This window comes from Mastomys coucha, unplaced genomic scaffold (assembly GCF_008632895.1).
Source record: "Mastomys coucha isolate ucsf_1 unplaced genomic scaffold, UCSF_Mcou_1 pScaffold22, whole genome shotgun sequence".
NCBI classification, from domain to species: Eukaryota; Metazoa; Chordata; class Mammalia; order Rodentia; family Muridae; genus Mastomys; species Mastomys coucha.
Genome location: NW_022196905.1, coordinates 261,123,851 through 261,139,009, shown reverse-complemented (window position 1 = coordinate 261,139,009; position 15,159 = coordinate 261,123,851). Strand labels below are relative to the sequence as shown.

The 15,159-nt window shown below is 55.0% G+C and overlaps 1 protein-coding gene across 10 annotated transcripts in view; it reads left to right on the top strand.

Moving 5' to 3' along the window:
- The window catches only part of Cbfa2t3 (CBFA2/RUNX1 partner transcriptional co-repressor 3), a 74,489-nt gene that overhangs the window by 18,120 nt on the left and 41,210 nt on the right, over window positions 1-15,159 (top strand). The window contains exon 1 of one of the 10 annotated variants that reach the window (XM_031341689.1): window positions 1,637-2,195. The exons of 2 other annotated variants lie outside the window; for them this stretch is intronic. In XM_031341689.1, the coding sequence (XP_031197549.1) occupies window positions 1,898-2,195 (298 nt within the window). In that variant the 5' untranslated portion in view covers window positions 1,637-1,897. 7 more of the 10 variants (XM_031341690.1, XM_031341687.1, XM_031341688.1 and 4 more) reach the window with 7 other exon arrangements.

The window sequence follows — 15,159 nt, the reverse complement described above, 5'->3', positions numbered from 1 at the left end:
CCCCCCGCTGAAGTCAAAGCTCTTGTGTCAGCTCTGTACTGTGAGCTTAGGCAAGCACAGCCCCTCTTGGAGCCTCATGGGAAGCAGGAAGCAGATAAAGGTAGAGAGCTGACTTCACTGGGGAAAGCCACAAAGACGTACACAAGAGAGAGTGGCTCCTTTGAACGGAATCAAGCCCTTGCCTCTGTAGACAATAAACAGTAAAAACCTTCAGGCAGCACCTGATTTCCTGATCCGCTGTCTCTAAGATGTCCACGTGATCCCTGATGCTTGGTGATTCTTTGTTGTTCAGAGAAGGCCTGTGTGTCTTGCAGCTGAACTGTATACACAGTATGGGTTGAGAGCTTCCATAAGGTAACACATGAGAGTGCTTAAGAGCTGTGACCTGGCCATTTCCACAAGGAACCAGTTCTTCATGCAGTAGCAAGGAGGCCAAGTGGGCAAGAGACTTGGCTTCTCTGAGTAACAAATGGGGTCTGGAAACATCTTTCCAGGTAGTGGAAAATGTAGGGACAATGGATGTCAGGATTCATCGAGACTGTGTTGCAGTGGGGCCTGCGTACTCCATACAAAGGAGCCCTCAGGGCCTCCACTATCTCCCTATCCAGCAGCCATGGCTCTCTCAGGAGAGCTGCCTGGCTGGGAGGTTTACCTGTCACATTGAATTCTGTACCTCCAGCAGAGGTTGTGAGTACCTTTCTTTTTTTTTTTTTTTTTAAGATTTATCTATTTATTACATGTAAGTACACTGCAGCTATCTTTAGACACTCCAGAAGAGAGCATCAGATCTCATTATGGATGGTTGTAAACCATCATGTGGTTGCTGGGATTTGAATTCACAACCTTTGGAAGAGTAGTCAACGCTCTTAACCACTGAGCCATCTCTCCAGCCCTGTGAGCATCTTTCTTAAATCCAAACCACATACTGGCCACTTACCACAAAACAGGCATGCCACCCAGCAGCTCGAGGCGGGAAAGCCTGCAGCACAAGCTGTGGGTCCAGCTCCTGCATCAGACTGGGCTCCCAGAGACTGGCCACAGAGGTCTACTGTCAGGCCACTCTGCCAGGGCCACTCGGCATGACAGTATCTCTGAAGAGAACTGTCCTTTGCTTTGTGTCGGTGCACACAAAACACTGACCGTCACACAGCTGGTGTCCATACGCCTGGGATAAAAAGTCTGCGATCTCGTGCCATATATACAACCCTTCTAGATCCACATTCCTCTGTGAAATAGACTCGGGGCCCTTCACTCCTCTACAAGATCGATACATCCCATGTAGCCAGGTACAACCATGAAGAGAGATCTGAAAATATGGACATTTTTATAGGTGTCAGACTAGGATTAGACAGCATCCTCCACGGAGGGAGACCCAGGAAACCAAGGAGGCCAGATCTCACCCCAGGAGGATGGTGCAGGAACACTTATCAAGTAGCCAGAGGTGGACCCCTGAGAGGAACCCCAGCTGAGGAAAAACAAGCCACTATGGCAAGCCTGGAAAGAAACGGCGATTTTTTTTTTTTTTTTGGCACACTGCTAGATTTTTATCCTTCACATGCAGATTTATGCCTAATGATATGAAAATCAAGGCCCCGCTGATCTGAAGTTCTGGCCCCCTTGTCTCTGCAGACGGTGACCCTGGGTCTCTCCTTAGTCTCAAAGAAGCAAAGTGTGAGTGGAAACACTGGGAAGGGAAGGGAAGGGAAGGGAAGGGAGGGAAGTGCAGCGAGTTTACTCAAATGTACCAACCGGAGGAAAGCATGGGACTTGTCGCAAGGCGCCTTGAGAAAAGTGGGTAAAGTAGGTGGGGAGCAGGCTCAGAGGAAGAAGAGAAAGTAGGACGCGGACAAGCAGAAGCAGCGGCTGGGGGCTTTTCCTCAGGTTGACATTAAAATGAATGATATGCAAACGAATGCAAAGCAGATGCGAACGCCGGCCCCGATGGCAGTGGGGAGAGCGGGATCCTGAGCCCACTTGCCGCAGGTCGCCTGGCGCCTTGGGGACCAAGGCCGAGCGCGGTGGGCGGAGCGCGCCCCCTGCCGGCAGAACGCGCAGGTGGCCCTGGTCCCCCCGAAGGGCTTGTGAAGGGGGTGAGGGGGGGTGCGGCGACCGAAGGAGGGGCGCCCGCCTCCCGTCCCGGAGTAGACACCGCGGCTCCGGGAGCAGCGACGCCGTCGGGCTGCGACTGCTCCGAGGTGGGTGTGCGCGGCGCGCTCAGCTCGCCCGCCCTCCCGGGGCGCGGCCTGCGCGGGGCGGGGGCGCACAGCGAGGAGTCCGCCCCGCACCGGGTTGCCCCGCGCCGCACGCACCGGCTATGCGCGGGTACTCCATCGCCCTGCTCTCCTGCATCCCCACGGGGGTCCCACGCGCGGCCTGGCGCTCCTGAGGTCCCTACGTCCTGAGTCGGACCCCATAGCCAAGTCCGCCGGGCGCGTCCCGGGGCCCCTCCGCCACTCGGGCGGTGGAGGCGGGAGCCGCTCTGGGCGTTGGGCGGCGCCGGGCGCACGGAACCGGGCCTCTCTCCGGCGGCCGGCGCCCCGGGGCGGAGCGAGCGCGATGGGCGTCGGGCTGGAGGCAGGTGGCGCAGCGGCGGCGGGGCGCGGGAGGCGGGGGCGGAGCGCGCGGGGCGGGGGCCGCGGGGCTCGGTGAGACGCGCGGGCGAGCGCGCGGCAGCAGAGCCGAAGGCACGGCGGGTGGACCCGGCGGCCGCCGAGGCCGAAACCGCCCAGGCGGCGTGCGGGCTTTGTTCCCGCGCTGGGGGCCGAAGGCACTCGGCATGGCCCAGGCGGTCGCCCCGCGCGCCCGGACCCCGCCGCGCGCCTGAGCCCCGCGCAGCGCGAGAAGACAGCGTGCTGATCGCCCCCAAGTTATGGAGGTGGCGACCCAGTGAGAAGGAAAAACCACTTCGGGAGCCAGGTTGCGAGAGAGCTACGGTCCTCTGGAGCTCCAGACCGTAAGTGCCGCCTCTGCCCAGTTCCACGCCGCCGCTGTCACCCTACTTTGCCGGTGGTTGCCGTCCCGGGGGTCCTCGCTGTGCGCCCCCCGCTCCAGCCCCGCCAGTTTACAAAGTTCGTGCCCACGGCAGGGTGGAGCCAACTCTGCCCACTCATTTGACTGAGTGCAGCCAACCTAGGTGAGCAGCTTGACCTGTCCAGAGTGTGTGTGGTTAATCTTTAGGTGGGGAGCTGAGTCGGTGGGGGAGTATTGGGCTCCCCAAACCACCACCCACAAGCGCCCCCTGGGGTGCCGGGTTTCCTGACAAAGACTGGTAGCCTGAATGACAGGGCTCAGGACTGACTGGAGAAGCAGAGGGCAACCTTCCTAGGAGATAGTGCTGACAGGAGGGGGTCTGCTGCTTTCTCTAGCCCTTCCCCCTCTTATTTTGGTCCCTGGATCAGCCATTAGGGCCTTGGGGCTGAGCATCCTTCCTGATGGCGGGGAGGGGATCCTGACCGCCCTCCCTGGGGTCCTGACAGCCAGGTGCAGGCACAGCCTCCGGCTCTGATCCTTCTCACAGGCTTTGGGAACCGTCCATCTGTGTGTAGGGCAGGCCCAGAGCCAGGCTGTGGGAACAGCGGGGAGGAGGTGTGAGGAGGTGTGAGCACCGCGGAGGGACAGATGGCTGGAGATTCAGCCGGAGTCGGGCTGACTAAGGTGGAGCAGGAGGCAGCCAGGCTGGCAGCTCCTGGCTTTGAGCCGCTGCCTTTCAACTCCTAGCCCTGAACTTGGTGTGTTTGGGCTTCTTGACCACAGGGCTGGCTAGACCCCCCTGCCCCATGAATAGAACTATCTGATCATGTGAGCTGAGGCTGACTTTCAGAGCCCAATTCCTCAAAATAACAGACGATCTCATGCTCCTGTTTGTAGGGTTGATCCCAGTAACTGTCACACCCGTCCCTCCTATCCTGAGGCCAGGATGTGGCTTCATTATGTCTGGCTGGGTGTGTGCTTCCTCCCGGCTTTCAGAAACAGGAGGTTCCCAGGCAGCCACTCAGAGGATGGGGCTGGCAGAAGACAAAGGGAGCGGTCACTGTGCCCTGGCATTGCCCTGGCAAGTTGCTGGAAGGTTTCAGAAACTTCTTAAGGCTGGGACTTTCTCATTTCCCCAAGACCCCAGGGCTTGGTCTGAGAGAGTTCAGCCATACCCGGCCAGAATGCACTTGGCCCCTGGCCTGGGAAGAGGTAGGAAAGCCCTGTGAGAGATTTCTGGTCGTGTGCGTGGAGGGATTCTGATGGGAGGGAGTACACTGGGGTCATGATGTCACCCCACCTCTGTCCACTGAAGGGCGAAAGTCAGAAGACGTTGCTGTCCCCAGTTGGCGTGAGGAGCCCACTGTTAGAGCACCAAGCTGAGAAAATGCCGCTATTTGGGACTGTTTGGGGGGGGGGGGCGCACAACCACTCTTGTGCATTGAGAGGGAAAAGCAGAGAAAGGAGGAACCCTGTGAACAGAAGGAACAGATGTGGTGCTCGGTGCTGCCCGGGAGCTAGACAGACACGGGGAGGGAGAATATCACATTAGGACTGATTTTCTGGCGGAATCCACCCTCCTGGGAGGTGCTGTGATCTTGATGAGAGGGGAGAGAGGGAGGGCCATGGGTACCTGGCACACTACCATCTTTTGCTGTGTGCCAAGCCTGAGCTGGCATATGGAAGACACCCCTGGACAGCTCCTCGCAGGATGCTCTGGGGCTGCTGGGTGGCCCACAGCAGCCTTTGAGGTCCTTGTCAGGCTCTTCCTCTGTCACCGACTTATCCATGTAATTGAGTTACCACCTCCAGGAAATCTCTCTGATTGAGCTCCACATATTCTCGTTCCTGCACGACTGAAAGAAACTCATTTTCCTTCCTACACAAGAATCTGAAAATGAGGGCAGGCTGGGTCACTGGGCCACAAGAGCTGAGCCCTTGTGCCCGCCATGGAGGGCCAGGCTTAGCTAGCTTCAGCTTCTTCTGTTGCAGATGGGAGGGTGTGTCAGGAGAGGCGTTTCCCACCACCTTCTGGAATGGTCTTCCCTCCCCCCCTCCGCCCCTGCTGCACTGTAAGCAGGATGAGTTTGGGGGTTCTGATTCATTCTTAGCCTCCCACATGTCAGTGGGATGGTGGTGAATTAAATGGATCTAGATATCCTCCACCACCAGGAGAGAAGACAACCCACCTAGCTCATTCATGTCTGCACGGGTGTGCATGTGTACGCCGGGTGCGCATGGAATCCGGCACAGGACTAGCAGCGCGCAGGCTGTTGGGCTGGCCGCACCTGGGGCAAGGGGGCTTGCTCTATGGATCTTCCTTGCCTGGCCATTGTTCCCTGCATTTGCCCGGCCAACTCTAGCTCTGCCTGCTGCACAGCAGGGTCACAACATCTTATTTAGCAGTGACTATGATCTTCAGAACTTAGCTCATTGTCCTATCCGGATCCCCATGTCCAACCAGACAGACTTGGTGGGGTGAGTTTGATGAGAGCGCAGACCCTCCCAGCTTTTCAGTCTCTCCTGAATCCTAGGAGCCTTGTGTCTTCTCCTTAGCATCCTTAGAACTCTGGGTCTATCCCAAGGGCTGCAAGTGACCGGGGTCGGTGCTATGAGTGGGGAGCCCTCTGCTGGGCTGCCTTAGGCAAGTGGGGTATAGCCGCCTTACAGCCCTTGCTCAGTCACATTGCTGACATCTTTGGCCTTCGTGAAGCTGGGCCATTCTGGTTCGGGCCCCATAGGACTGGTTGGAGGGGGAGGGGTCGGATGCCATTCAAAACCCTCTGGAAACCACCAGGACAGTGTTTGACTATTACAAAGGACACAAACCCACTGCAGGATAAATCCACATCCACTGGGTAGTGTCACACACACACACACAGTCCCCTGAAGGTGGCCAATAGTGGAGCTATGCTGAAGCTACTCTGCCTGTACATAGCTCACCCTGGAGAGTGTTTGCCATTGTGGATGAAAAGCCTGCTCCATGCTATGCAGAGGTGGATGACAGAAGACAGAAATAACCCAGGGGAAAGTACCCCATACTTTTGAGACCAGCACTGACCTGCCTCACCTCACTGGATCTTCATAACAACCCCTGAGGGGTGGCCAATGGCACTGCCCCACTTTACAAACTCAGAGATGGTTGTTCGGATACCAGAGGCTGATGGAGACTTGGGGTTCCCCTGAGTTCTGACCCAACAAATGAGTTGGCTAACAGCCATGCAGATTCTGTGTATATCTGGGTTGGCCAGCTGTATCCCCTAGACAGGAGGGACTTTGGGGGACCAGAGAGGTACAGGACTCTATGGGGATAGGCCAGATAGGTCTAAGGCTCCTTTCTACAAGAATGCTCAGGCTTTAGACCAGACCAAGGTTATTATGGGGGTCAGTTGTGACCCCCCAGTAAAGCAGTCACTTGCCCTATTGCCCTTGTGGCTCCCAGGCTTCTCAGCCAAGTTGAGTGAACATCTTCCTATCCTGGTGGGCCTATCACCCAGCCTTCCCGGGCACAGTGAACAGATGCAGTTCTGTTTCTGAGGTCCCCAGACTGGAGCAGGGTATAAGGGCAAGGTTGCAGAGCTTCTCTTGTATAGAAGCCAGTTCTTGGTAGAGATGGCCATCAGCCCTAGCGGGCAAGGCTGGGCAGAGCCTGGCATCCGGGTGCTCACCCAGGATGACGGGAGCGGTAAGCACTCCGTTCCTAGTTTCCACCTCCACGCTCAGCCAGACCAGGTGGAGAGCAGCTTGGCACAGGCTGCCCTTTCCCTTGAATGACAGCACACTTCCTGAGGCAATAAAACAGAAGTTCAAGCTCCCGCTTTCTGTAATTCTCGGGACCGTGGGGCAAGCCAGATGTCACCGGGAAAGGAAAACAATGATGAGTTTGGCTATAATAAGGAAGGTGTCTCCAGGCCAAGTCTCCTAGAGCACAGCCTGCAGCTCCTGAGCTTCCATCCTTCTCTGCCTCCCTCTCAGCCTCTGGGGCCAGTCTCTCCCTGTGCTCCAAGTCTCCCAGGCAGATCCTGAGGCCCCTCGTAGAGGAGACAGAATAGTCAGTTTATTCAATGGAGGAGCAGCAGAGGGCATGAGGGGATGGGAACACTCCCTGACACTCCCGGGGGCAGGTCATGTATGTCTGTAGCCAAGGTTGACAGGGACTCAGAAAGACGTTCACTCCACTGGATCATCCAGAAGACAACCCAAAGGACACCTGGTTTGGCTGTGACAGGTCCCGTATTACAGCCAGAGAAGGCAAGTGGCAAGAGATTGGGGGTGGAATGGGGCGGTGAGTGCGGCTAACCATCTGTGGAATCTCTCTCCTGTCCTCAGAAAGGACTCACAGCTGTGTGGCATGCTTCAAAGGTACTTTCCCTCTCTATGCCTCTGATTTCAAATATGTCTGTTGGGGGAACGGACTGTCCTATCCACTCTTAACACCTAGGGTCATCTCTGGCTCTGAGGGTAGAAATAAGCATCAGGTAGCCCTGCTCTCTTCCTGACCCCGTGCTGAATGCTTGCTCTCTTGTTCTAGTGAGCAATATGGCTTTGGCCTTCCACACAGCACCTCTCCTCTCATGGAGACAGTGGGTGACCATGGATCCAAGCCTTGGGGCTGTGTGTGTCGTACCCTTTGAACACCCATTTTGTGGAAAGGCTGGTAGGGCAAACCCTGAAGCTGCTCAAGTCGGAAAGCTTCGGGGCGGGGACATGACGCTCTCACTGACCACTGTGGCTCTAAGGATGTGGTGTGTGCTTCAGGGTGTAGTGTCTCCAGGGACCCAGAGTGGCCTTGCAGAGGTTTAGCTGCCAGGGATGACTGTGGCCTGCGTCCCCAAGGCTTTCCTCCCAGCTGGGAAAGAGCCTGGAGAGGCCTCACAGCATACAGACAGAAGTCACAGGGCAGTGCTACCAGACGTGTGCCAGGTGGAACTGTGAAGGGGTCCTAGGGAGTCATTTGTGTGCCCGAGGACTTGGTCGGTCCATAGCAGACATCCAGCAGAGAGGATATCTCCAGCTCTTACCAAAGTCCATCAGCCTGTCTGCGAGACACTGTGTGTGGCTTTATAGAAGGTATTTGGGTATGGCTGCAGCACAGACAATGGGCAACCTAGACTTTGAGGCAGGGCTATGGGGACCTTTGTGTACACGTGTGCAAGCAAGTGCAGGTGTGCAGGCAGACGTGTGTGTGTGTGTGTGTGTGTGTGTGTGCGCGCACGTGCACAGTGTAAACACAAGAGTATATCATTTTGGCAACCATTTGTACTTCCAACGCTCTTCCAGTTATAATGATGTCTGCCCCTCCCTCATTCTATCCCTCACACAGATAGGTTCTCACTGTGTGTCTCTAACTGGCCCAGAACTCCCTGTATAGACCAGGTTTGCCTCAAACTCTTAGAGATCCACTTGCCTCTGTTTCCTAAATGCTGGGGTTAAGCATGCAGCACCGTGCCCAGCTTCTAAAACTGGATAATGTTCCACTGCATGGACGCAGCGTGAGTTCTGTTGTCTCTCGTTGAAAATGCGTCTTGTTTCCATCCCTGACCCATGCTACTGTGGACGTCAGGCAGGGTCTGAGGAGTGGACTTCATGGGTCCGTATCCGCTGGCTTTCAAAGGATAAACCAAAGAGAAAAACCACTTGCCTGGTGGCTAGGGCTGACTGTGTGGTTTCTTGATCCTCCTTGCCAGGGACAGGTGCCACCCAAGGTCCCCTGCTGGCTTAGGACGCCTGACCAGTGCCTGTAGGGGGTTGTTTGAACAGCAGCATTTCTGCCTGCAAGCTGTCATTGTGTTTGATTCCAAACAGCCACTGGGCTCCCCGGCACCTGCTCTGTGACCAGATGTTCTAAACCCAGTTTGTTCCTAGCCTCTCTGCCTCTTTCCTTGCTCCCAAGTCTATCCTGTGTGAGCAGCCAGGGGAGTCACTACCAGTGCCAATTGTATGTACCCCTCCAGAAAGGAAACTGAGCCACAGATTGTTGACCACAGAACCCTCATATCCCACTGGCCACTAGCCACTGGCTCTGTTCTGCCTCCCCCAGTTTCCCAGATGTGCCAGGCCCTTTGCCTATGGGACCTTTGTTTGGCCTCCTCTGCCTGTAAGACTCTCCTCTCCCCATCTTCTTGTCTGCCCCAAATGTCTCTTTGATGGCTCTGCCCACTTTCTCCTTCTTTGCTGTTTTCTCATTGGTAGGGCTTGCCCTATGCTGTGCTGTCTCCTTCTGAATATCAGGAGCAGCCAGCTGCCATCTAGATATCTCCAAGGGTCAGGTTATGTCTCTTCCAAGCCACCTCACTTGTAGGTGTTCTGCAGTAGGTCTTTGTTTACCTGCCCTGCTGGGTAAGAGCTTCCCATTGAGGGAGCATCGATTCCTGAGTCTTGAATGTTTGTTCCCTCTCTATCTGTACCCTAGCCTCATACCTGCAGGGTAGCACAGCCTTGGGATCTCAGGCCCACCAGCCCAGGAGGCAGCTTGGGCTCACTCTAGGTATTTCTGGGACTGTTGACCTCCTAGATAGACATCTCCTGAGAGATCGTAGCAGGTGGTGATAGCCCCTTCCGGTACAGAGGAAGGGAAGATGCAGGCAGGGAGAGCAGCAGCTCACTGAGGACCCCAGGATTCACCTGTTTGCATAGATAGAACAGGTGATCTCACAAAATGGCTGTTTTTGCTATGCTCACAGTTTCTTGGGGCAGAATGGGGACAGAGCCCATGAGGATAGCATCCTTGTCCCATGTCCTCTGGGTATCTCATGCCAGGACCACTGGAGCATCAGAAGCTCAGCCTGGAGCAACCTGAGTAGTAGGAGGTTGGTGCTGGAGCCACAGTGGTTCCTAGGCTGACCTTGGAGTCCCGAAGTGCCTTCCATGTGGCCTTGGGTGGAGGTCTGAGCAGCTGTGCTGTCTGGGGATCTGTGCCGCCTGCTGAAAGGGAGGCAAGAGTCAGGCTGACCTCTGGGCACACATAGGAGGGTCAGGACAGGCTGGACCTTGGGCCTCCCAGTAGTGTCTGCACCCTGTGTGGGTGATGCCAGGCCTGAAGATGAGGTGGTATGGTCTGTTCCACCTGCCTCTCAGTCTACCTCAGAGGCCAGGCAGTCTTGAAGTCAGTGTACATCCCACCCTGGAGCAGCTGAGATCCACCTCTGGATGGTGTGCCCCCTGTAGCCAAGGTTGCTGATCCTCTGGTCCCCTGGCTCTGACCCTCCCAAGACAGGGAAGCTGGTGGGGAAGACAGATGCCCTCATGCCCAGCCCCACCTCCAGCTCCTGGACAGAATCCCAGGACTAGATCCCCTGGGGACACCGTGAGCCTAGTAGTTCCTACCCTTCCCCAAATCTGAAAGCAGAGAACTTCTCAATGTGCAGCGTGATGGGGGAGTTCCGTGTTTCCTGTGCGGAACGGCCCCCCACCCCCGCACACTCAGTAGGGGTGGGGTGGACTACATGCAGGGATCCCAGCATGGTAGTGGAGGAGCTCAAGAGTTTCAGGGAGCCCTTGGCTCCCTTCATCTGAGATAGTATCCTGGAACTGCACTCACAAGCTCACAGATGGGCAAGGACTCTATGGATGGGTGGAGCGCTATAGCCGCCTGTACTCCACACTGAGACCCGTCCTCAGTTTCAACAAAATGCAGTAGGTTGGGATTGGTTCTTTGACAATGACTGACACTTGTTCCAGGCAGAGCCCAGCAAACGCTGCCCGCATGCCTGAGAGGGACAGCGAGTGGAAGGGTAAGTGATGGAGTCCCAGCCTGGGCTATAGGTGGCTTTGCTCTCCTGATAAAGGAAGTGTGGAGAAATCCGCAGAGGGACAGAGCCAATGACTGCTCTACAAAGATTTTTTTTTTTGGTTGTGCAAAGACCCTGAGGCAGGAGTGTGCCTGACACATTGGAGGAACAGCAAGGAGATTTAGGGTGCAGAAAAGCACTCAGGGTGAGTGAGGAGAAGAGAGTTGAGAAGGGCTTGAGAGACTGCCCTGTGGTGCTGTGGAGGAGACCTGGCTTCAGCAAGCCGAAGTCTCAACACGTGAAAAAGCAATGAGTGTTTCTCGTTAGCACTGACGTACCCAAGGGCCTAATAGAGTGATCTTTCACCCAGCCCCAACCTAGAAGGTCCTATCGATATGTTGTACAGATGGGGAAACTGAGGTTTATGAGTCCCTACCCTTAAACCTCAAAGCCAGCAGCCTGTCTGTCCCTAGTGAAGATTTCTATCTACTAATCTCCCTGCAGCCGCATGCTTGGTGTGGTGGAAGCTCACCACACTTGAGATAAAGGGCTGAGGTGAACCACGGGTCACTGCTCTGACGTTACATACAATAAACACGTTCCCCAAGGCTTGGCCTGGTGACTGTCACCATCACAGAGACCCAAATGGGTGCCCAGATCTTAAAAATTGCTCTGTGGAACAAGGGTCAGACACCAGTATTAGGGAGGTCCGGGTAGGATGCTGGAACCCTCGGGCATCCTGAAGGTGGTGGCAGATTGAAGTTTGTGATGCGATAAGGGGAGGACTTAAGGCCTTGGACTGTACCTCAGTAGTGAGCATGCTTCTGGTGTATGCAAGGCCCTGCCTTCTACCTTCAGTGCAAAAAGACGTCAAAGGATCCCATTGCAGTTTTTAAGCCCCAGAACTACCCTGTCCTGGGTAGCAGTGGCACCCTGAACTGCCCAGAGACATCAGGTGTATTGACTATCGAAGGTTGTTCTAGGTCCCTTTTATTCTAGGATAAAACACCCCAACCAAAAGCAGGGTTTATTCATGTTAACTGTTCCAAGTCATAGTTCATCACAGAGGGCAGACACTCAAGGCAGGGACTAAGAAGAGGCTTGCTTGCTATTCCAGAAAGTGTAACCACTGGAGAAGTGTGGCTGGAACCACAGGGAACACGGCTTGCTAGCCGTGTTATATACAACTAGCTTTCTTACATACTTCAGTGCTTCCTGCGTAGGGAATGGTGCCTCCCACAGTGGGGTGGACCTGCCTACCTCCAGTAACAATCAGGACAGGGTCCCTCAGACATGCCCAAAAGCTTATCTGATCTAAGCAATTCCTCAGTGGAAGAATTTCTCTTGGATGACATTAGGTTGTGTCAAGTTGAAAGTTTAAGCTAACAGCAATACCTGACTTCTTGGTATAAGGTCACTCCCTTCTTTGATGGGAAAAGTGAATCTCCGGCATGCAGGTAGTGGTCCTTAACCCTCCAGTAGGCAAGAGAGATGTGGGCAAGGTAAGAGCCTGCTGAATCTCTCTCTCTCTCTGTCTCTCTCTGTGTGTCTCTCTCTGTCTCTCTCCCTCTGTCTCTCTCTGTCTCTCTGCCTCTCTCTCTCTCTCTCTCTCTCTCTCTCTCTCTCTCTCTCTCTCTCTCTCTCTCTCTCTCTCTCTCTCTCACACACACACACACACACACACACACACCAGGCCTCTATCCTAAGAACATCCTCACGAGGATCATGAGACAGACCCCCAACATACTGGTTGGTTATGCTATCTGCTTCTCTGCTCAGAAAAGTGCCCTGCCAGGTTCCTGTGAATATTGGCATTCCTGGCTGTTGTACACACCCGTAGGTCCCTGGAGAGTCTTGATGGAGTGACCTCAGGCAGCCCCATGCCCTCTGTGACACTCTGTTGTCATCCCTGTTAAATGGAAGCTATCCCTGAGCTAGATGCCTGGCAAGCGCCTCTTCCCAGGAAAATTCCCCAAAGGCTCCGCCCCCAGATCTCAAGGTCCCCTGAGACTATTTGGTGAGATGAGTCAAAATACCCATAAGGTTCCCGCTGGAAAGGTAGGCAGCTTCGCCAGCCCCACAGCTCCCCCAGAGCAGCTGCACCAGCATCAACACCAACACCAGACCCATCTGCCTGCTTGGAAACTTCCCAAGGCCAGGAGAGATTGACTGGGATAGGGCAGGAAACAGTTTCTGCCCCCTGTGAGAAGGGAGAGGTGCACAGCTCCAGGGTCTTTCTGTGTGCCCACTATGACGTGGTATACAGCTGAGATGATATGGGTGCTCCCACCCTTAGACATGACCAGTGGGAGACACCTATGCTCAAGGCTAGCAAATGAGCCTCTACCCATAATTCCAGGGTCTTTGCTTTATCTGTGGTGAATCACTGTATGCCCCCTAGATCCAGGGCTGGGTAGGTGAGCCTGAGTATGAGTCCTTTTACTATATAGCAGCTTATGCTTTTAATCTTAGCACCCAAGAGTCTGAAGCAGGAGGAATACTGTTATTTCAAGGCCAGCTTGGGCTACACACTGAGTTTCAGAGCAGCCGGAGCTACTGAATGAGACCTTTTCTCAGAAAACAAAAGTTGACATTAGTATGCACACCTGAAATCCCAGCTCCCAAGGGGCTGAGGGCCAGAGGTTGAGGCCAATCTGAGCTACAAAGTGAGTTCCAGATTGGCCGGGCTAGCATGAGATCTCATCTTAAATGAACAGGCCAATAAACCAATATGCTGACCCAAGAGTGGATCCTCCACCTCCCAGGTATGTCCTAATCCCTAGAACAGACCTGCACAATGGCCCAGGTGAAGATTCTATTCTCTCATTGTCTGGAGAGCCTCCTGGAGAAGTACACGATGGACCTTAGGGAGCCCAGTAACCATGTTCAGACATAGGACCTTAGGTAGGGGGTCTTTCCCACTGCTGTACAGAGATCAGTAGTGGCATGCTGAGCTGTGTTCAGGAGACACAGCCTCCACTTCCCGTGATGCACAGTGTGGCTGTAGTCTCGGCCTCTGTGTAGGATATGTGCCTTCTGGCTCAGAGCAGAAGCAGCTCAGACCCTCACACCAACCGGTTGGTGTTTGCAGGAAGTGTGGCTCGAAGCCGCTCCAGACGGGCACTCCAGCTGCAGCTGCTGTGTGATCGATCCAGCAGGAGGCTGATCTCGACCCCCTGCGACTGGGAACTCAGGAGGCATAGGGGAAGCTCGGCCTGAGCAGGGGCGGAAAGGCCTGTGTGCCCGTGCTCCCAGCGGAAGGGAGGGCCTCCTGTTTCCCAAGGATACCCTACCCCACTCCACGATCGACACTGGTGTCAAACCCTGACACTGTACCCTCCCTCCCCTCCCTGCTCTGGGGTCCATCTCAGCCCCCAGTCTTGCCAAGGAGAGAGGGTGTGGGAAATTTGGTGAGCACTGCTTAGAGCCAGGCCACCATGAGAAAGAGGGCCTGTGTGGAGCAGGTGGGCCCTCTTCACTGTACGCATAGGCGGCACCTCACCCTCCCTGGGCTTCTGTTTCCCTATCTATGAAATGGAGATTGGAAAACCCTTTCCTGTCTCATCCTTATCATCTTCCAAGCTCGGGCTGCAAGGCTTAGATAAGCTAATGTCTCGCCCCAGGGCACAGGCTGTGCTGCCAGAATGTGGTCTCCCCTTGACTCTGACCAGTCCTGGGAATTTGACCTTGGATAGGTCTCAGTATTTGGCAGCCCAGCTTGGAGGTCATAGCTAGGATGCTCCCCAGGGGAAGGCGAGCGGGGCTTCCTCCTTCCTTGAAAACAAGTAAGCGAAAGAGATTTGTGTGATGGTGAGCTTGTATTGGAAGAAGGGCCAGATGAGTAGATGTGGAATGCTGGGCACTTGCCTCAGGTACAGTAGAGCGTATTCAAACTGTAAGGGCTGGCCAAGGCACCCAGTACCGGCGTGCTCAGTACATAGCCCCGGTGCCCATTCCTGCTGGCCCCAGCAGGAGATCGAACCAAGACTGGCTGGGTAAAACCCTATGCCCCTGCCCTCCAGCCTTCACCCTCCAGCAGGATCTGGGAAGCTGTGCATGGATGAGCTGTCCCTGATGCCCCACAGCAGAGTCCGAGAGCAACAGAGTGGGAATGGCAGAGGCAGTTCAAGCCAGACCCCCACCCAAGAGAGTCTGAGAAAAGGCGCCTGCTTGGCAGCCTTGGATCAGGAAATCCCGGCTGGCAGGATGCCACCACCTCTCTGCCACCCTGATCCGTCACCAGCCAGACATATTTCGGATCCTTGCCAGGCAAGGGGGAGGGGTGTTGGGGGGGAGGGATGCACCCAGCCCCCCCTGCTCCATGCCATCCTTGCTGCTGCCTGTGTGTAATTAACAGAGTAATTAAAAACAGGATGAGTTAATTGGTATTCATTTATGTGGCAGATGTTTTTAATTGAGGCAGGAAACAATTTACCTGTTTACATAAACAATGGCAAAG